Below are 22,431 nucleotides of genomic sequence, written 5' to 3' on the forward strand. Positions count from 1 at the left end.
TAAATGTTACTCAATTTTAATACAGTCTTTCGTATCATACACATGTGTTTGGCAGCGAGATGTCCACGCCTTCTTGCCGCAGGCACAGGACTCGGAGCACAGAGGGGCCCAAGGGCTCAGCCGCCCACAGCCCAGGGACGAAGTGTCTGAGGTCCTCCCGCCGTCACACCCCAAGCTTCCTCTTCTGGTCGAAATAGGCATCGAACCTCGCCTGGGCATACTCCTAGGAGACAGAAGGGAGGGGGCTCACCAGGGGCTCCCGCCCACCCCACGGCACAGAGCAGGGCGGCGCCCAGCTGCTGCGGCTCCCAGGAGCCCTCTCCCGCTGCCGGCGCCGTGTGGGCCTCACCTGCAACTTGAGTGTCTGCAGCCCGTCCGCTTGGCCAGCCCAGCCCTGCCAACCAGGCGGAGCCAGGACTCCTGTCTACGTGTCTGGCACCACCGAGGTTCACGGTCTCACTGACCCTGAACCCTACAGACACTGATGAGAACAAAAGGCTCCTCCTTCCAAGCACAAAGCCCCCGGGGCGTTAGCAAGTGAAGAGAGGAGGTGAAAGAAAGGGACCGTGAGCGCTGGAGGGAAGTGAGACCCTGTCAGGCCACCACATCCCTGGGTCTGCTCCCCGCCTGTCCGCGAGTGGAGGACCACAATCTCTTAAGACCACTCCAAATTGAAAAGTCTGCAGTGCTAACTGCCCAGAAGATTACATCATCACTTAAAAAAAAAATGAACGTTGAGGTATAACTTATATACCACAAAAATGAACTCATTTTAAATGCACAGTTCTCGCCAGTGCTCACGGCCGGCTCACTGCCAGCACCGCAATCATGGTCAGCAACACCTCCGGCACCTCGCTGTCCTCTCAGGGCCTCTCTGCAGGCGAGCCACCACCGATCGCGACAACACTGTTACATAAACATCACCATCCAGTGGGTACCCTTTCGTGTATGGCTTGTTGCTGGGTTACGTCCGCTCACCACTGAGCAGGCTCCCATTTTGTGGCTCCAACACTGCGGTCATCTGTTCATCTGCTGTTTGGCATGGGGGCTGTTTTCAGTTTGGGGCTATTAAAAATAAAGCTGCTGTGAGCATGTGAATACAAGTCTTGGTGTGGAAAGATGCTTTAGTTTCTCTTGGATCAATACTAAAGAGAGAGACTGCTGGGCTGTACGTAAGTGGTGTTTAACTTTTTAAGAGGCTGTCCAACCGTCCTCCACACTGGCCACCCATTTTCACATTCCCACCAGCAGCGTATCCTGGCCAATGTTCGGTACTGGCAGTTTTTAAAGGTTAAGCATCATCATGGGTGTACAGGGGATCTCGCTGGGCTTTAGTTTGCATTTCTTTTATGACTCCTTATTAAACAGATGAAAAGATGCTTACTGGCCATGTGTTTACCTTCCGAGCAGTGTCCAGATCTTTTGTCCATTTATAAAGTAGGTTGTTTGGTTTCTTGCTTAGTTGTGAGTTCTTTATATATTCTAAATACAAGTCTTCAATCAGCTACAAGCTTGCAGTGTTTTCTCCCAGTCTGTGGCTTGCCTTTTCATTTCCTTATTGGTGTCTTTCAAAGAACAAGTTTTACATTTTAAGTCCAATTTGCTGTATTTTTTTCTTTCATGGTTAGCGCTCTAGATAACCTAAGAAATCTTTGCCACAGTCCCAAAGCTTTTCTCATTTTAGCTTTTGCATTAGGTCTATTACCAGTTTCAAGTCAATTTTTGTGTATGGCGTGAGTTCAAGATTCATTGTATTTTCCCATAGGGCTTATCCAGTTGTTCCCACATCATTAAAAAAAAACACCTCATCCTTTCCCCAACGAGTTACCTTAGCTCTTCTGTAGAATACCAGTTGCCAGAATGAGTATGAGTCTATTTCTGGGCACTCTATTCCAGTCCATTTGATTTAGATCTGTCTCTACACCAATACCACACTGTCTTAACTACTGTGCTTGGTAAGTCTTGAAATCAGCTAGCAGAAGTCTTCCAACTTTGTTCCAGCTTTAGTGTTTCAGCGATTCTAGGGCCTGTGTGTTTTCACACACAGAATCAGCTTGTGGTCGATCTCTACCAAAAGCCTGCAGGGATGCTGATGGGGATCAGAGAGACTCTACAGATCAGTCTGGGGAGAACAGACAGCTTGATGCTAAGTCTTCTAAATCCACGTATGTGGTATCTCCATTTATTTGGGTTCTTTTAGTAATGTTTCATAGTTGTCAGTGTACAGATCATGCACGTACTTAAAAAAACGTTGTCCCTAAGTATTTCATAAATATCTATTAGGCCATTGGAAAGACAGGTTTTTTTTCATTCACAACTGTTTCTAGCAGAGAAATGCCACTGGTTTTGTATACTGACTTTGTATCCTGTGACCTTGACAAACTCACTCAGTAGTTAAACAGCTTTTCTATTGATTCCTTTGAATTTTTTCATGTACATGATCATGTCACCCATAAAATCAAAGCAGTTTTTCTTCTCTTCCAGTATTTTTGCATTTGATTTCTTCTTCTGGCCTCCTGTGCTGGCGAGTGCCCCAGCAGCCCATGGAGGAGAAGCGAGCGTTCAGCGGGCTCTGAATTCCCACATGTGCCCTGGACCTGGCTGATGGGGTTCTCCTCTGTCACTAGTTTGCTGAAACTCTTTCATAGGCAGTTTTGGCCTTTCTCAGATGCTTCTCCTGCAGTCACTGAGACGACTGTGTGATCCTTCTCCTTTATTCTGTTAATAGAGTGAATTACACTGATAGGTTTTCAAATGTTACTATTAATTTTGCATTCCAGGGATAAATGCCACTTGCTCATAAAATAGTATTCTTTTATATATGTTGGATTTAATTTCAATATGTTGATGCTGGGTTTTGTGCCATGTTCATGAGGAGCACAGATCTGCAGTTTTCTTGTAATGCCTCGGTCTAGTCTGGAATCATGGCAAAGCTAGCCTCGGAACACGAGCTGAGAAATGATCCCTCCCGCTTTAGTTTCTAAGCGTTTGTGTAGGACTGGTGTTGTTTACTCCTTAAATGTTTCGTGAGGGTCACCAGGACCTGAAGTTTCTTCTCTAGGAAGGTTTTTGATTATGAATTCCATTTATTTAATAAATACATGGCCATGTCTTACTTCAGTTTTAGTAATTCGCATCTTCCAAGAAACCTGCACATTTCACGCACGTTGTCAGACCTGCTGGCGTAGAGTTGTTCACGACACTCTTATCCTTTCAGCGTCTAGAGAGTCTGCAGTGACGCCGTCCCTTTGTGTCCCCCTGGAATTGACAGTGTCTGTCGTCTTTTTTTCTTGTTCAGTACAGCCAGTTCATAAATACTTCTGATATCACTGATTTTCTCTATTTCTTGTTCATCTTCTATCTCAGTGATTTCTGCTCTTATTTTTATTCTACTTCTATCTACTTTGGGTTTAATTGGTTTTTCTCTTTCTAGCTCCTCAAGGTAGAGGTTTGAGAACTTTCTTCTTATCCAATATAGAGCCACACGTTTCCAAACATTGCTTTGGCTCCATCCCACAGATCCTGGTATGCTGTGTTTCCATTGTAATTCAGTTCGAAATATTTTCTAATTGTCCTTTTAATTTCTCCCTTGATCCAGGGTTTATTCAGAAATATGCTTTAATTTCCAAATAACTGAGGATTTTCTAGACATCTCTTGTGGTGGTGGCTGCTGACTTCCCCCTGAACTGCGCTGTGCTCAGAGGACTTCCTCTCTGGTAGTTCAGTCCTTTTCAGTCTGAGGCCTGTTTCCTAGCCCAGCATGCGGTCCAGCCTGACCAATGCGCCACGTTCTCAGAGAAGGGTGTCTGCCCAAAGCTGCTGGGGCTCCATCAGTGCCCATCGGGCTGAGCTGGTCCTGGCTACATTCTGATCTCCGTCCTTCCTGCCACAGCGCTTCCTGGGTCTGCTCGACAGGAGGACTGGTCGGTCTCCTTGGTGACCGTGTCCCTCTTCCCTTTCAGTTTTGTCTTACGTCTTTTGAAGGAAGACAAGTGCGCACACAATTCAGGACTTCCTGTGTCCTCCAGGGGAATCGATGCCTTTGTTACTCTGAAATGCCATGCATAATCTTTGTAGGACGACTCTGCTGAAGTCTACTCTGTCTTAGAGTAGCATGTGCCCATGACTCCAGATCTGCTCTAAAGATCCAAACTTCCACTTCTGCCTAACGGCACCTGTGCACTACGAACCTTCTGCCCAGCAGCAGCGATCATCCTCACAGAGGACTGAGCAGGATAAAATGAGCCAGTCACTCTCCACCAACTGTGCTCCCTACACTTCTGTGCACCCCACCCCAGGACACCCCCCCTCCATTTACGGAGCCGCAGAGGCTTCACTGAAGTTAAAACAGTGTCCGTGTCAAGGATAGTTCTGAGGTTAGAATAAAAAGACAGCCTGGTTTGGTATAAACTTGCTACAACAAACGGGGTGGAATTCAGTCAGCACCAGCTTCCAGCTCTAAGTTGGGTACTGGAGGCCGGAGGATGGAGCGGTGACAGATGAGAGAAACAAGGCACAGCGGGAGCCCCCACGCTCCTTACTCGGTCTCCCTTGTGTCAGAAGGGACTGAGGTCAGGGGCTGGAGCTCCAGGGCCCGGGTTTCCCCACTCCCCATCAGCACCACAGGACCACACAGCACTTCTCTGGAGCAGAGAAGGCAGGACCGCTGGCCCTGGGAGCGAGGGCCACCTCCAAAGACAGACTCAGCACTACCCACAGCATCAGTGAAGATGACTTAAATGATGCGGCCTTTCTTTCCCCCTCAGCTGCCCGGGGGCACCCGCTGTCCTGGTGCTGGTCACCTGGTTCAGGCACTCAGAAGGGAACGAGTGACCCACTGTAACAGTCATTTACTGCCAAGCACTCACATACACTGAAGCATTTTTTCCCCTGGGAGTAGGAGAGAAAAACCACCCCCAAAACATACCATGTACCCAAATTCAATGGATGAAATCTTGGCCTGTACGATGGACCAAAGTCCCCAGAAGAAATGGGACGCAAGGGCAAACCTGTAATCACAAAAGCAGGAAACGGACATGAGATGTGTGGTACCAGCCAGAGGACCGATGACGGCATCTCCTGCCAGCTGGACATTCTGCCTCCTCTGGGAGCAAACCTCTTGCCTTAGCCAACTCAGGAGGATGGGAAAGCGGGAGACCACAGCCGTCCGCTCCCCACCTCCGGCCAGCGGCAGGTGGGCCTGCAGGTGTGAACACGCTGTGCTGCCCACGACACAGAGGACACACAGGACTCCGGCGGGGGCACGAAGCCCGGGCTGCACGTGGGTGAGCGCGCATCTGTCAGAGAGAGGAGGAAAACCGCCTTTCCCAGGAGGCAGGCCCTCACCCCATCCCTCCTCTCTGGGAAGTGAAACACCACCGGAGGGTGTGGGCCAGGTCACCAGATACCTTTGGGCTTCATTCAAATGAAGATTAAGCTCTAATTTAGGAGCACAGGCTTCAGTGCCTGCACCAGACCCGACTTGTTTTCCTCGCCATCCCTGACCCACCAGATTCCCCTGGTGCTACACTGAGTCTCCTCCACCTCCGTTTTTCTCTCTGCATCTGATCAAGAACCAGAAGGGAAGATCTAGGCTGCAGCGGAGGGAGGGGCCGCCAGGGTGGTCGCGCACTTGGTGAGAGGAGCGTGGACGCTTCTGGAAACCACGGGAAGTGATCTGTGGTGAGGGAGGTGGGCCAGTCACCCAAGCTGTCACTGCTACCAAATACTCTCACAGAAGACCCCAAAGACCAGGAATAACCGTCAATAACATTGACTAAAGAGATGAGTGAGTGTGAATAAACATGTCTAGACCTTTGAGGAATCTGGACGTTTCTCAGCCCTGCTTTGAGGGCTGTTGAGAAAACAGTTAGAAGCAAGACTCAGAAGCAATACACACAGCTTTAAATTATTTTCTGGGAGAGACCGACCATTCGACAGCACCCGCGATTCCAGGAGCACCAGTGACAAGACGGCCCAGGCCCTGGTGGCAGCAGCTGGGTGGATGAGTCGCACCTCCACCCATGCTCCTGACCCTGAGCACAGGCCCTGGTCTCCTTACGTGCTATGTGCTGGAATCTGAAGGATCTGAACTCACTCAACCATGTGGACAAGAACCCAATGTTCTACTGCTGACAGAATTGCAGACCTGGAGATGCATGGTTACGAGGAGTTCCGAAAATACTCATATTTGCAAGGAGGCGGCCCAAGCACACTCTAGAAAGAGGTAAGCTATCGTTACAAATCAACAAAGGAAAAAAATTACCTATTGACTTCAAGCAACATTTCTTCTTCTAAAATGGACTTTTCTTCATTACTGAGGTTTTCAAATTCATTTTGGAATGCAGCCAAGTAATTGGAAATAAAATGGAGCTTAAAGAAAAAGAAATTACGTTAGGGTCAATGCTGGTTAAAAACAGACGATGTCAACAGCTGTCATGAGGCACACACACACCTACTGTGACTCTTCGGGACGATTCTGGAGAAGCCGGGCGCCCCAGCGGGGCCTGCCTGCTGCTGGCCCAGGGGCACAGGCCCTAGACGCTCACCCACCTGGCTGGGGTCCTAAGGAGTCAACTCCATGCCCTACTGTTGGCCAGACAAGTGTGGGAAGCCTACTTCCGGAAAATGTGACTGAGGTAGAATTCTTTTTCTACTCCAACCCGCACCTATGTTTTCCACTGTCTGACCGCAGGGCGGGGAGCGCCCACGTCAGACCTGCCCCAGCCTGGCCGGTTCCACGCAGCGCTGCCCCCCGGGCACAGGCATGAGGCCCCCAGGGTGTCCCTTGTTCGTCAGGAGATGCTCCCTCCAGGCAGGAGCTGCAGTGCCTTCCACCTCTAAGCTGCCATGACTATTTATACACTATGTCCACAAATGGGCAATGTCTACCTCCGGTCTGGAGAAGACACAGTTAACCCTAAGGGTCCACGAGGTTGTGCATTTAGTTTACACATAAACTGAGATTTATGAACCCTCTTGTTCTTCAATATTTCATGCTATAGCAAAAGGCAACAGAACACAGCAAACCAGTTTGTTTGCTTTTGTAAATAAGAAAACAACTGTCGGTCGTTCTTCCCTATGAGAAACCTTGCTACCTGGGGCTCCCTGGTTGGAATGCCAAGACCCCGTCCATCTTCCTACTCTAAAATTGGCTTTCTCTATGACACCCACTCCACCACCAGAAAGCATCATTCAAGTTCAAGCACTGTCCTAGGCATGGGCCCTTAGATTCTGAAGTAAACCTGGCACAAAAGAGCTGACTTCTGATACCTATGAAATTCTACAAAACAGGCAGCATTCTGAGCACTGGTTTCTGCATAGTAACTCACTCCCTACAACAACAAAATAGTTTTGGCAGATGAGGAAACTGAAGCACAGAAAACAGTCAGTAGGTTACAACCTGTAATGGCAGATCTGGGATTCAAATCCAGGCAGATCCGTTTTTAAAACCCATGCTTGAACCATCATACCAGGTAGGTTAATTTCTGGGAGACTAACACCAAATGCTGAAGTTGGCAAGTAAAGACAGAATATCTGGATAAACTGAAATCCTAACAAAATGGTAATTAATGACCCTCCTCCAAAAGTTCTAGGCCCAGATGGTTCTACGGGCACGGTCTAAGGTCTACCAAACGTTCATATATAACATCACCCTATGTAAATTTGTTCCAGAAAATAAAAAGGGACACTGAACTCATTTTGTAAGACTAGTATAATTTTTATTCCAAAAGCAGATATGAATAATTTTTAAAAATGAACAGTAAAGTACTGTCTCACATATGTGCACAGATATAAAACTGCGTAACTGGACCCAACAGAGCATTGCAAAGTAACCCAACTCATTCAAATAGTTTATTTCAGGAATTCCAGGATAGATTAACATTTTAAAACATCTCATGAAGGGACTGAAGAGAGAAAAGCATGAGATGACCCCAGTACAGGCAGACAAGTGTCTGATAAAGACCAACACCTATACTGATTCCTAAAACCTCTCAGAAAACAGGAACGGAATGCCCTGCAGCGTAGGGGGTTCCACAGCCCTGCCTTCAACTGACATGACCTCTGCCTTCTTCCTAGAAAGCTCCCCCTTACTGGTTTGAGAGTTCTTGCCTCTAGAGCTGCCCAGTGTTTAGAAAAGTCTGATTTCTTCTGAGCATGGCAGGAACCTGTATGGATACCTGAGGACGGCTGTGTGTCCTCTTCCCCAGGCTCTCCCACCCTTCCTTCTCGCAGAGCATGACCTTGAGGTCCAGAACCTTCCTGGTCACTGCTCAGGATACACGCAAGGTCATCACGGTCAGTCTGAAGATGTGGCCAAGAGAGTTTGGGCCTGTTTGGGCCTATTTGCTCCCCGCAGCAAGTCTGCATTGGAAGGAGGGCCGCCCCTGAGCATGGCCCCTGTTGGAGACTCGCCCTATACTCAGATGGGTGCTCGAGAAGCATCTCCTGAGGGGGCTACAGCAGCAACTGCTCGCATTCCTGTCCTTGCCCCTCTGCCCCTGTGGACGCCTCTGACCGGGTAGGGCTTCCAGGGGAAGAGCCTTCCATGGCAGGGCCACTGAGCATGGTCGAGCCGCTGCTCCGCAGCACAGGCTTGGGGAGGCAGGCATGGGCCCCTCTCCCTGGCCTGCTGGCTTCTGCGAATGGCCTACTTATCCTCAACCCAAGGCTTCAACGGTGGCTGCAGGACGGACTGGAGGGTTTCCTGGGAGGAGATCCACGCAGAGTCACTGGACTCCCATAACCCAGGACGGGGGAGGGAACTGTTAATATCGCCACAGCTACTGAACTGTGGTGCCCAGACCAGCTCTGTCTGCAAAGAGCAAAACAAACAGAGGAAAGTTGGTGCTCCCCAAAAAGAAGGCCAGACAGAAAAACAGAGGCTGGGCTTTTGGGAAAAACCTAGAAGGAATTACAAAGGAGGCTGTGCTCCTCTCTGACTGAACACAGGTTATCTCTGGTGCAGGGATTTTAAAAATCTGGACCCAAATATCAGGTCTGTATTTTGACACAAAATAACATTTTAAAGCAAAAGGGTTTGCTTAACCATTTCACAATTTAAAAGGGGCACTTTAAACATGAAGATGTAATCAACCCTAACTGTAAAACTGACGCATGTAATTCACTCATCAGCAAGTACACAAGCAGGACCACCTACCTGTTGCTTCTTGGTGGGATACTTCAGGATGTTTGCTCTGAAAAAAGGATACTTTTCATAATTATAATCGTACATCCATTCACAGAAATGATTCCCAATGTCGAACCCCCTGAAAAAGAGCAAGAGGCACAGACAATGAGCCACGCAGCCCACGGCTTCCCTGAAGGACCAGATGAGCACGACAGCTTTGGTGATGGGACAGCCAGCTAGGGGCCCCCAGAACCCAGTACCCGAAGCTCCCAGAGTATGCCTGACCCGTGGTCTGGGGCAACTGTTCAGGAGCCCCATCCTGTAGTCAGTGCTTCTGGGAGAGGAAATGACCTCTGAAGCCAAGAAAAAGCCAAATTCTGGATCCTGATGACTCACACCCCTGCCCCCAGTAAGACAGCCAAGGACAGGCTGGGCTGGGACAGGAAGTGCCAGCTCCAGGGGAGACGCTTCCTGCCTAGATGGTACTGGGACGTGTTCTCCCCTATCGTTGTTTCATACACACGCTGAAACAATGACAGAATACTGAAATACAAACATTTCACTTTGACGTATTACCTGTAATTGTAACTGCTGTATTCAAAGTCGATGAGCATCAGTTTCTGTTTTTCAGAATTCTCTCTGCCTTCCAGCAATAAGACATTGCCTGCAGAAAGGTTTGGATATCACGATCTTTACTCTGGGCATGCTCTGTCATCAAAGGCGCAGGTCCTCCAATGGCAGGGCCGAGAGTGGTTCTGACCCTCCCAGGGAATCCTAATCACACGGTGAGAGCACACGGCCCTACGTCCAGGGAGAGGGCGCCTGGAGCAGCGCTGTCCCTCGATGCCCGGCCCAGGAGCCCACTCCCAGCAGCCAGGAACAGCACGGCCCTGGACTCCGCAGGGAGGGAGAACAGGCTCCCCCCGTCTTCTGGGGCAGTGCTTTCCATGTTTCCCACGTGGGGCACAGGGAAACGTCTGCTGGGCGCACAGGGGGCTGGCAGTGGCCCCAAGTGGGAAGCTGTGTCCTGCCGTCTCTGCCATGAGGATGCCAGGGCCGAGCCAGGCAACCACGGGCTCCAGGGCCCACCCCGGGCCCTCCCCACACTGCTCTCAGTGGGCTCCCCCCACGGACAGCACTCCTATGACCAGATTTCCCCTTGAGGCCAAATTCTGGGCCAGAAGTGGGCTGGCCGGCCTACGTCCCGAGGCCCCCATATTCTCAGGGATGTGCAGCCCCTGGGGGCTGGCAGGTGAGCCTGCCTGTGCTAGTTTTTTGGCCCTTCTCTCTCCAGGGTGTCTGTAGGAGGCAATTTCAAGGCCTGCCAGCACATACCTTCCATTGCTGGGAGCCAATAAAGGGAGAGCCAGGGACACAACCAACTTACAGCCCCCACCTCCCTCTGTCCTTCCCGCTCGCCGCCATCATGGACTGCTGCCCTTCCTCAGCCCCGTCCGTGCCGTCTGCTGTCATCCACCAACATGCGCGGCTGTGTCCCCCTGGCTATACCCTGTTTAACTCCACCTGCCCAGCAACAGTCCGCTAATTAGCGAAAAGTATATTGGCTCAAATAGTATCTTTATGGATGACAAGTCTTCACCAGGAACTGTTCTCAAAACTAAAAGGAAACTGGAAAGCCCGGGAAGGGCCCGCCGGTGGATCTCAGCCGGCTGTGCCGGGCAGGACGAGGATAGCAAGGCAAAGCCAGGTGCTGCAGCAGCATCGGGGGCAGCCAAGCTGGCTGCTATCTCTGATCAAATTGTTATGTTTGAAATCACATCAGGTAAAGTCTGGTTACAGTAAGGGGTACAGGATACTGAGTTGTCTAAAGCAGAGAAACCCGAAGTGATTAGTAGCCCGCGAACCGACGCTGGGAAAGCAGCGAAGCCGCACGTGCGGAGGGCAGGCGCGGGGCCAACGGAGGCAGCTGCCTCACTCTAGCACGCGATCCCAGAACATTTATTTACCGAAGGGAGTTAAACGCTGAACAATTATGTGACAGAAAGTTTCAGTCCTTCATCCCAGCTCTCACTTTAGCAAGTATTCTCAGATTTTCTTCTTACAGAAATGGGATGATACTCATTACATGATATTCCAAAACTTTCTTTTTCCTCTTAATGTATCCTGGAGCTTGCTCTGTGTAAAACCCTACCTCCTTCCCTTTCTGGTGCTACAAGCCTCCATGGCACGGCTGCACCGTGACTGTGTATCTGGTCCTCTGTGGACACCTGCATCTGTCACACCCACTGGCAGCGGTGTTCTCAGCAGACACACAAACCCCAGCTTCAGCACAACAGGCACCACTCTTACCTTCCTGACAGTCGTTGTGACAAAACACAACTGGAGATGGAGTGGATTCAAGTAGTGATCTGGGAAAAGAAGGTTTTGCTCTTACTGATCAGACTTGTAATTAGATGCTCTCTCCACCGGCCCTGCACTGTATCAGTGCCCCAAACCAACCCATGGCCCAATGTGAGGTTTTCCCGGGAACTCTGAAGACGACCGTGCCGTGGTGACAACTTCAACCAGGAATACCCAGGCTGGGCACGCCCAGCGCCCTCCCGCCACCAGATCCCCACACACACTCTCCCCTTCCAGAGGGCTCTCCTCAGAGCCGTCTGACTGGGGGCCCCAGGCAGAGTCCCCCGCGGGTCTGTTTCAACCTCTGGTTTCCTTCACAGCTCTTGTCACAACTTGTATGATTTTATTTACTTGTTTCCTCTCTCTCCTAACAAAAGAGAAGCTCCTTGAAGAATGTGTTGGTCCCCATTTCCTCAGCACCAATCAGGAGGATGCTGGCACAGCAGACTCCGGTATTTGAGTAATTAAGGGGTAAACTCACTCTGACCTGAACACCCTGTACCCTGGGGACACCATGGTGTAGCCTCTACTCAGAAACCACTGTCAGACTTCTTACTCCAATCCCCGAAGCTCGGGCTGAACGGCTCCCCTCAGCTGCTGATGCCCCCTCACCCCTGCCTGCCCCCACGGTTTTTGTTTTGCTTTGTTTCAGAAAAAACCTCCCGCCCTAGTCACCGGTGAGTGCTCCGTGGAGCCTTCCTTCCTGGATGACCAGAGGAGAGGCAATGCTGTGTGTGTAAGACTTTAAATCCAGGTGACAGAATAAATCTGTTCAAACTCACCCACAAAGCCAGCGTCAAACACCAGGCCTGAAGCGCAGCTCTGTGATGTGCACTGAGAGCAGCATGGACATTGTGGACAGACGCACCTACTGCGCCAGGAAAGGACGCGAATACTCACCTCAGGTTTCTTAGCTCCAAAGGCAGATTGTAACTGAGGAATTTGTGGAGCTGCTTAACTTTGGATTCCCCAGTAAATTTAATTCTCAGCACTTGATTCAGGTATCTTGCAAAAAAAGAGGGGGAAGAGGATCAATGCTTCATTCCCTGGGGCTGGCTCCTGGGGCTCTAGTTCAACGAAATCGCATCAAACCCACAGGGCCCCCCACCCCCAGATGGAGGCACGGGGGAGGGCCTGGGGCTCAGCAAACTCTAGGAAGTGGATTTTCTGCCCATCCAACCTGTTTGGTAACATTTGTACAGTCTTCTATCTTGGCTTAAGAATTGATTTTTACACGCAGGAAAGATTTATTCATGACACAAACACTGCCAGTGGACAGTCTGCCTGGGCACCAGTGGAAGGGGAAGGCCTCTGGTCAGCACGGTAAACCACAGCTGCTCTGGCGCCTCTGGGAGCCACTGACGGAAAGCTAGGCAAGGGCTGAGAGGCCCGACCACTTACTTTTCCATGGTTCCAAAAAGCCATTTTGGTTCCTTATTGAATGGCATCTTCATACCATGAAATCTGGCCATTTTCTCAGCTATTTCTGCAGAAATATCTGGCAAACTTAATTCTTCAGTGTCTAATCGCCGGCTCTGGGATAAAAAAGGGAGTTAGAAAGTGCCATTTATCTACTTAACCCTGAAGTGTGAGATCACATAATCCTAGAGCTAGAAGCCAGGTTTGAAGGGCACCTAAGTCTCGTCCAGAACACAAAATTCCTTCCGGATAGGCATGGGGCCCGCAGACCACTTCTCAGAGAGGGCTGGTCACTTCCCCAGGTCCATTTTGCTTTGCACCCCTTTAACTGCAAGAGAGTCCTTCTCACGTACAATGATAGCATTTACAGTCCTGCCCTCTAGTCTCTCTCCCTGGTACTAAGAGAAGGCCCTCTCCCTGGTGAAAAGCACTGGGTCCTCAGCAGTTTATGATGTGACCGGTGTCCAGCGGGGATACCCCCTCGGACAGACGGCAGGTGAGTGGAGTGCTCAGTGCAGATTCTCACCAGACAGGGGCATCTCCCCCCCGTCCCCTCAGTGCCGACCCGCACCCAGCCCGGCCTGCAGCAGGCTCTTCGGGCAGAGCTGCACAGAGGACCGGCCTGAGGCCACGTGCATGCTGGCTGCCCTCATAGTCCCCATGGGAGCTCCTACCTCCCTTTTCCAAACCAACCACTTCCCTACAGAAACCCCAAGAGACAATCCCAAGCGGTACAGCACAGGGGTTAAGAGTGAGCGTCCCGAGTTGGAGAAACCCCACCTCAATTTCTGCCTTTAATACCCATTTCAGAGCTACACAGCCAAGGGCTGCCTCCTCTGCACCTCGTGTTCCAGTTTCTGTAAAACGGGAACCCCAGCATCAAGTCCTCCATGGGGCTCTGCGCTGGGGCAGACGATGCAGGGAGGCCCTGGGCTGCGCCTCACTGGGGGTCCCCACAAAGGCTCACTGCTCCCTTCAACCCCAGAATCCTCCAAGTGTGATGTCCAACCAGGACAGGGAGCTTGGTGTGAAGCAGCGGGACACGGAGGCCTCCTCGGGCAGGTCCCAAGCCCTCACTGGGCTCCGCTACAAAATGCCGGTAACGGGTTTGGAACGTGGACCATTTAAAGCTAATGTGCGCCAAGATGAACAAATCTTCGACTCTAAGTGCCTTTCTCAGCACAAAGAAACATGAGACTGGCTGCCACTCCTGGAGGTCACTGTGCTCATGTGTCCCCTGGATGGCGACGGGACAAGTGAGGGGGCAGTGCTCGAGTGTAAACTGGGAAATAACACAGGTACTGGGGCCAAGCCAAGTGAAATCACCACTTCTGGCGGGCAAAAACAGCTAAATGTTTGCAGTTTCATATAGTCTGGCCTAGTATTTTAAAAGAATTTTTAAAACATCTTTACTATGTAGTACACATATGCGAGAGCACAGAACCTCACACTAGCAGAGGATCAGCTCCACAGACATGTCAACCTGCGTGCCCTGATCCCAGCTTCCTTATCCACAAGACACCTCCATTATCCTGAGCTGTGTTTGCTGGACCCCTGCCTTTTCTAAAACAGAAGTCTTACCACACGTGTATTTCTTTATTAAACAATTTTTAACTTGCTTTTTATTGGGCTTTATAAAAACGGTGATCCCACTTGCAGTCTTCTGCAGTTTGGTTTTATCACTCAATATTATGTCTCTGAGACGCATCCATGTTATCACTTATAACCACATGAAGTGTTCCATATTTCCAAAATTCTAAGACTTCACTAACTCATTTGATTCTCAAGCTAAATAGATGTCACTATCTTCACTGAGAAAATTATAAATAAAACTATAGCCAGGTACCAGGGAAGAGACTGGCATACTCTGGTACAGGGAGGTAACACCTATTCGCTTAAACAGCCCCCCAGGCTGGTGGCTGGCACAGGTGGTGCCATGTGGGTCCCCCTCCCCCATCCTCCAGCCCCCGCTGGACATAGGGTGGCGAGCAGAGCACCCCATTGGCCAGATGTCCTTGTGCTCTGCACTGTCTGCACAACTGTACAGGGCGGCCTTGCACACTGAGGCCGCCTGTGGCCAAGACACCACACGAGGCAAGGCATGAAAAGGAGCTCACAGGAGCTGAGAAGGGAGCCCTTCTGCCAGTGGGAACACAGGCCAGCCAGGCTCAGCATCTCCACCCAAACCAGTGGTCACCAGGCCAAGGCGCCCAACACACACTTTACAGGGAGGGCTTGGGGCTCCAAGCCTTCTTTGGGGCGTGGGGGCTGAGAGGACTACGCACACATAAGTCTAAACAAGGCACGCTGGGAGATGTCACAGCAACACCAAAAACACCTCAGTACAGCAAGAAGGGACAACAGTCCCAATTCTTGGAAACAGAGGATCTGAGCTGGGCTGTGAAATGTGAGAGTAACCCGATGGGCATATGGGGGCAGGGGAGACTGAAGTGAGGGAGGACAGTGGGAGACAAAGGAAAGGACAACGGTGGTCCCCTCAGGACAAAGACCAGAGATGTGGGTGGCACCACGCGGTCAGGGCCGAGGCTCTGCAGCAAGCTCTATATCGAAGGCCCAGAAGTTGAGAGACAAGGTAAGGGGGAGGTTTCAGGGCAGGCAGGTTTAGGGGACAACACAAGTTAGGCTGCACAAACAGGCCCACCCAGGGATGCTGCGGGTTCCATTTTGGACCTCCACAATGAAGCTGGCACAAGCGAGTCACACGGATTTGGGGTTTCCCAGTGCATAGAAAAGCTATGTTTACTCTCCTGTGGTCTATGAAGTAGCAATAGCCTTACGTCTCAAAGAATAACGTACATACCTTAATTAAAAACACCTCATGGCTCAAAAATGCTAACCACCACCTGATAAGGCAGGGCCACCACCAACCTTCAACATGTAAAGAACGCAGGGTCTGCGAGGTGCAACAGAACGAGGGAGGCCTGTGCGTTTCTGATTTGATCTTTTGCAAGAAAGACGGGCTTTGATGTGAATTCAGTAGAAATTTTCCTTTTACTTCTGTGATACTATAAATCACGTTTCAGACCATGGCATCTCAGGCTCCCGCGGTGACGGGCTCCTCTCTCCAGGGCTCCAGTCTCCAATATATCTTACCGGGATAAATTGCTCCAGGCGGCCTTGGGGAAAGATGCCGAAGAGCTTTGGGCCCAGTGACCTCTCTGCGAGGATGGCGAACATCACGCTCTCCAGAACCATGGCCTCGGCGCTCTGAAACAGATGGCAACAGACCAGATGTTTACTGAGTGCTGCCCACGTGCTGGCATCAAACGCTCCTTCCCATGGGCCGTGTCACCTACTCCCACAGCAACTCTATGCCTGGGCATGATTGATATTATTATTATCGACCCCACTTTTAACATGAAGAAGCAGACTTGTAAACTGCAGGACCCATGCTGAGCACCACACTCTATTGATGAAATTTAAGATTCAAGCTGAATTTAGGTCACTGGTTCCAAAAATAGAACAGTATCAATATTTTACCACTTCTAATTATTTTAAAACGTACATGAGTCTCAACCCTTGGCATCTTATCAAAGGCCACAGCAATTCCACCCCTTCCCCTGAGACCCTGCTTTCAGGTCTCGAGTGCCCAGTGATGGCCTCGAAGCTGGTCTGCGGGTCCAAGATGCTTAAGGACTAAAGATCAGATCTGGGTGTAGGGCTGTGTTCCAAACACCACCTCACATAGAGCACTCACTCAAGGTTTCTGTTTACTGCTCTCATTCCCAATATTCCCTGTCATTCAGTGTTTATCTTCTTATCAAAATCTCTTGGATGCTCCAATGTTCTGCCTTTAGTTATTCTCAATAACTAACATGGGACCTAGAGTCATTTTGCCCTCAAAATCCATCCCTTAGTCCCCTTCTCTTAAACAGCAAATTACAGCTTAAGAGTTTCCACCTGTTGGGGTGAAGAAGGTGGAAGGAAGTCCTTAACCAGAGCTGCACCCTAGCCTCTTAAGGAGCTTTTTACAAATGGAGCTTCCCAGTCGATGCGTCAGGAGGGGGCCAGCAGGTGTGGTTTGGAAACACTTTCAGATGATTCTCATCCACCCCTTGTTAAGAAAAGGGCTGTGGGATATAGGATCTCAGAGAAAGTGTTTAAAATAAAACAGGGCTCTTTAAAACACACTCATATCACAAAAAGCGGACTAGGAGACTTAACAGGACAAACTCATTAGGCAGTGACAGAATTCTAAAGTTAGTGAGATGAAAACAGAAGAGGAAAAAGAAAAGCTACTTACTTCTGGTATGTGGCCTCATTAAAATAAAAAGAAATTCAGTCACTTCTACCTCTGGCGGTGGGGGAGGCGGGTCTGCTGGCAGTATAGCCTCCCCCTCGGGTAACCCCACAGTTAAGACCTGACCATTGTCACCTTGTCAGGCCCGATCTCTAGTCACTGACTTGCAGTTCTGTACATATGATTGCTATGAACAAAACAGTGTCCTCCCAAAATTCATCTGTCGAAGCCCTAACCCCTAGTGTGGTGGTATTTGGAGATGGGGCCAGGGGAGGTGACCGTGTTCACGTGAGGCCATGAGGATGGCGCTGTAACAGGATCCATATTCTTACAAGAGGCTCCGGAGAGCTCACACACTCACTCGGTGCTCCCTGTCTGTCTGTCTCTCCCTCCACCAGATGAGGACACACGGAGAAGATGGCACCTGCGAGCCAGGAAGGGGCCATCACTAGAACCAGCCTTCAGAACCGTGAAGAATCAATGTCTGTTGTTTGCACCACTGGGCAGGTTTCTACAGCAGCCTGAGCAGACTGACAATGACAACCCAGACAAAGCGTCCACGGATTTCAGCAGAGGAGCTGCTGGCAGACAGGTCTCATTTCTTTTTTTTTTTTTTGAATATGCCATATTTTAATTTCATTTAGTTACATGTATTTTTGAATCTCCTTTGAGACTTTCTTTGTGTCCCATGGATTATTTAGAAGGGTATTGCTTCATTTTTAAGTATTTAGATATTTTTCTGAGGTCTTTCTCTAATTGATTTCTAGTTTGATCCTATTATGGTGAGTGAACACACTGTATGATATTAATCTAAAAAATTTGTTGTGGGCTGTTTTATGGCCCAGGATATAGTCAGTCTATCCGTGAAGGTCTTACGGATGCTTGAAAAGAGTATGTGTTTTGCTGCTGTTTGAGTGAAGTAGTCAACAAATCAATTAGATCATGTTGGTTGATTTTATTGGTAAATTCTTCTGTATTCTTGCTGATTTTTTGTCTATAAGTCTATCACTTGCTGAGTCAAGGTTGTTAGACGGGTCTCATTTCTTAAACCCCCAGAGAATAACAAGTTCCTAACAGCTCGAGTTAGCTGGCAAAATGTTTTCACTCACTGTGTACTCTTGCAGACGTGGTGGGTACGGTCACTACTGGCCCCATTTATCTCCAGCCTCAGAGACACCCCATGGGGACTGAACCCAAAGGTCTGCAAAGCGTCTCTAACTCTCCGCTGCCGAGTGGAGGCCGGTTTCGCGGGCCCAGCCCGGGTGGGCTGCCGGCAGCAGCAGCTCCTGACAGCCTCGTGCCCTCTGCACAATCTCCCTCCTCAAAATTCCAACCCATCCTCTGACAGTTTCCAAAGGGTAGGACCAGGATTTCTTCTGTCCTCGTATCTGGAATTTTGTTGGAGTTAAAATTTGGTTTTCAACTTCTCTCTGTGTAGAGTGACTTAGCTGAAGGGCACTGGGGTTGGCCCCGTACAAAACACACACATGTACCCAATCCCAAATATCCTTTTGAGTTTGAAACATCTAGTTTCATACAGAGATTGAAGCCCCATTTTACGATTTCAGTACGTTTAGCATTTTGCACATCGTGTCCACCCAGTACAAAGGCTGCCGGGGGCCGACTTCACGTGCAGTGCTGTTCCTGGTACCTTGGCAAAACACACTGTCCAGATCGTCCAGAGCAGTCAGCACATCACCAGGATGGTGGGGAGAAGGTGGAAAGAGATGTAGGAACTTTACAGCTCTCTTCAGCACTGCTCTGAACACTGAACGAGACACACCTCTGCTCTTATGTGATATCACAGTTCAATATTTATTCACAGTGGGGGGGGTGGTTGTGGAGGAAAAAATTTGGAGAGGAAGAAAATGGAAGACGCCAAGTCACAAGCAAGGAAAACTGACAGGTTATGAAGAACAGCAGGTGATCTGAGAATGAGGGAATCACGGGGTCTCCTGACACATGAGGAGAGCGAGCCCAGGGAAGGACGGGCGGAGGGGACAGGACTGGTCCACCGCCCACCACGCCCGCTCTCGGCCTGGGCCGTCCGGGCACAGCTGGCCCTGCTCTCCCAGGAGAGATCAACACCTCAACTGAACTACTTACACTGGCTTCAGAAATCTTCATTCATATATTCACCCCCAAAATATTTACTGACGTGTACTCTGTCCCTGGGAAAGCCCTGGGAAACACGAACAAGACACGTGCGACCACTGCCTGTGTGAAGCCAGACAGAGAAACAGCCGGAGCCAAGCGGGGCCATCAGCAGGCTGTGGCACCTGCAGGGAGGAGCAGAGGGTTCGTGACAAGGCGCGAGGGGGCGGCCACCTCCAAGGAGCTACCTGACGCCTGAGGGGTGGGAAGAGGGCGGTGGAGCCTGAGGGATGAGCAGAGTCACCAATGAAGCAGAGGACAGAGTCAGCCTGGAGCAGCCGGTGGGGCTGCGGAGGGTCTGAGCTATCAGGAAGGTCCAGGCTGGATATCCAGTCCTTGGAGTACGGAGAGCATTTAAAGCTAATGAACTGGCCAAAGAGGGGGATGCAGCACAGAGCCTGAGAGTTCCCAGCACTTACAGTTGAGCTTTCATCCGACTGTCCCTGCAGTAAGCGACACACGTGACACGGCAACCATACACACACACACACACACACACACACCATGCCACAAACCTTACCTGCTCACAACCGTGAGATACTTTCTAGTATTTTCTACTCTATTTCACTGACAAGAACGCTGACATCTGATGCCCCATCAGAGGTTTATAGCCCGCCCGGTGAACCCCCACTTGCAGGTGGGGCAGCAGGAGAGGAGGCAGCCAAAGTGAGGGCACCGAGGTCAGGATGGGGAGAGCGTGGTGCTCTGTGTCAGGTGCTGTGGAGGCGACGAGCAGAGGGCAGAGGAAAGTGGCTGCTGCGTTTGGCAAGACGGAGGTTGTTGGTGACAAACCAAGAACGGTTCAAGGAGTGAGGGGGCAGGTGGAGAGCGAGCAGAAGAGGGAAGGAGACGGGGATGAGAAGGTGTTAGGTTGACTTTTCATTTCATGCTTCTGATTTTCTTTCTTAAAAAAAAATTAAACTCCACTAATAAGAACACCGAGATTACTAACCTCTTAAGAAGACATAACAGCATCTTTTTGGTATTCTTGCCAAAAATGCAAAACCTCATCCAATCATGAGACAAGATGAGCCAAACCTAAACTGCGAGATCACCCCTCTCTGCACAGGCAGCGGCCAGTGGGCAGCGCATGGGGCACGAGGGGAGGACCAGTCAGTGGGAAAGACTGCTGTTATCTCCAAGTGGAAAGATGAGGGATGAGAAACCAGCAGCCATGAAAGAATGAGGTGACACCACCTGCTCAGGGTACAAGGGGGACGTCTGATGAGAAAAGATAAGTCGTGACAGCCTGGGTCGGGGAGGCAAGCGCACCGGAGAGACCCCCTTCTGAGGCTCAGAACCACAGATGGAAACAGAGCCAGTCCTCCCGAAAGGGTGATTCTTCTCTACAGCGTTCAGCTGCTGGGGTGCAGGCACGGAGAAGGCAAGGAGGTGGCTGCGTCCAAAGACTGGGCCAGAAAGGACATCTTCATGAAACACGGCAATTGCCAGGAGGGGTGGTGGTGGCAGAGCCCCAGGGCACAAGCCTCAAAGGAACTGGGGTTTTCAACAGAGAAGGAGTGGTCTGGAAGCAGGAACGAGGAAGGAGCAAGAAGATGCCAAACCCACCAGTGGTCCAAAAGCACTTGGCAGGTGATGGGGAAAACATCCTCCTGGAGAGGGGCTGCGGGGGAGGGGCCCCGGGGCCATTGGGGTTCCAGAGAGTGCGAGTCGGGGGAGGAAACCTTCAGAAGCGGGCAAAGAACAGCCATCCAAAACGGCTCAGACAAGACCAATCACCTTCCCTGCTCTGACAGCCAACTGCCTACATCCTGACCCACAAGGATCATAAATGAAGTCACAGCACCTCCGACTATTAACTGCTGGGCCCCAAGCGGAAGTGGAAACCCAGCCAGCTTTGGGGGGAAGGGGCGTGGGAGTGACTCACAGGTCACCTGAAGCGAGGGCATCTTGGACTGATGAGAGGAAGGGATGAGAAGTGTGTGCACCCGCAGGCAAGGGGCAGAATATTCCAGACCTGCGGCAAGCTTTCAACGATTCTGTACTGCACCCCTCACACCAGGCAGCAGAGCCAAGTGAGACCACAAGAGGTAGCCAGGTCCCGCCCTGAGTTCACTCTCACAAGAGCAGGCAGACATCAATCACGTAATACTGAACACTTACATACAGCCCTGAAAAGTGCAGAGGAGAGGCAAACAGTGCTGTGGGAGCACGAAATGGAGGGGCAAGCCTAGTTTGAGAGCAGGAAGGGACTCCCTGTGGATGCAACCTTCAAGCTGAAGTCCAAATTATAAATGGAAGTTGGAGTGGGAAACAGGTGCAGGATGGAGCATTCCAGCCAGAAGCGGCAGCACCTACAAAGGCCCTGGAGCAGGAAGGAACCACACGGTTTATGGCAACGTGGCTGGAGAGCAGGGAACGGGGGAGGACGGTGTGAGATGAGACTGGAAAGCTCCACAGGCCATGGACCTGGCAGGATAAAGCCCACCTGACTCGGCCCAAGGCAGAGAGTGACCACCAAAGGATTTTAAGCAAGAGGCTGACATGATCAGGCAAACAGTTCAAAAGGCTGACTGACAATGATGAAGGAAACAGCTTATGGGTAACAAGAGTGGACATGGAAGCCCAGGGGGGAGCTGGTGGCAGCATGGACTAAGCAGGTGGCCAGCACAGATGGAGAGAAAGTCAACAGAGCCAAGGTCCCAGGAAAACAACCAACAGACTTGTGGTTTGGACGTGGGAGTAGCGGGGGAGGGGTATCGGAGATGACCCCTGCTTCCTGGCCTGCCCGAGAGGATGATTCTGACTTTGCTGTTGGGGAGGGGAGAGAAGGGGAGTGTGTATTCAGTCTTGGACGTGGGGAGACACCCCAGGAGATGAAGGGTAGCAGCTGGCATTCGTCCCAAGCAGGGCTGAGGGTTGGAGGAGTGGGGCTGCAAACCCTTGGTCTCTAGGAGAAATGCAAGGACGAGAGGGGAGAGAGGGCAGCAGGGGAGCAGGCCCTCGGGCTGGGGACTCCGAGCACTTAAGACAAGAGAAGAGCCGAGAAAGAAGACAAAGAGGAGGGGATGAAAGGAGAGGCCTTCACTTTGTGTCTCTGTCGTAGCTCCCTTAGCTGCTAAGTCAAGATAAAATGAGAACTAAA

General features: G+C 50.6%; 1 protein-coding gene across 4 annotated transcripts in view; it reads right to left on the reverse strand.

Annotated features, from left to right (window-relative positions):
• The window catches only part of CHKA (choline kinase alpha), a 54,447-nt gene continuing 32,016 nt past the window's right edge, over positions 1–22,431 (reverse strand). For all 4 annotated transcript variants that reach the window (XM_072970454.1, XM_072970456.1, XM_072970455.1 and 1 more), the window contains 9 exons: positions 16,025–16,138; positions 12,893–13,026; positions 12,392–12,496; positions 11,441–11,499; positions 9,707–9,794; positions 9,161–9,269; positions 6,266–6,372; positions 4,928–5,009; positions 1–223 (listed from right to left, as the gene is read on the reverse strand). In XM_072970454.1, the coding sequence (XP_072826555.1) occupies positions 164–223; positions 4,928–5,009; positions 6,266–6,372; positions 9,161–9,269; positions 9,707–9,794; positions 11,441–11,499; positions 12,392–12,496; positions 12,893–13,026; positions 16,025–16,138 (858 nt within the window). In that variant the 3' untranslated portion in view covers positions 1–163. The remainder of the gene's footprint in view (positions 224–4,927; positions 5,010–6,265; positions 6,373–9,160; positions 9,270–9,706; positions 9,795–11,440; positions 11,500–12,391; positions 12,497–12,892; positions 13,027–16,024; positions 16,139–22,431) is intronic.

This window comes from Vicugna pacos, chromosome 10 (assembly GCF_048564905.1).
Source record: "Vicugna pacos chromosome 10, VicPac4, whole genome shotgun sequence".
Lineage (NCBI taxonomy): Eukaryota > Metazoa > Chordata > Mammalia > Artiodactyla > Camelidae > Vicugna > Vicugna pacos.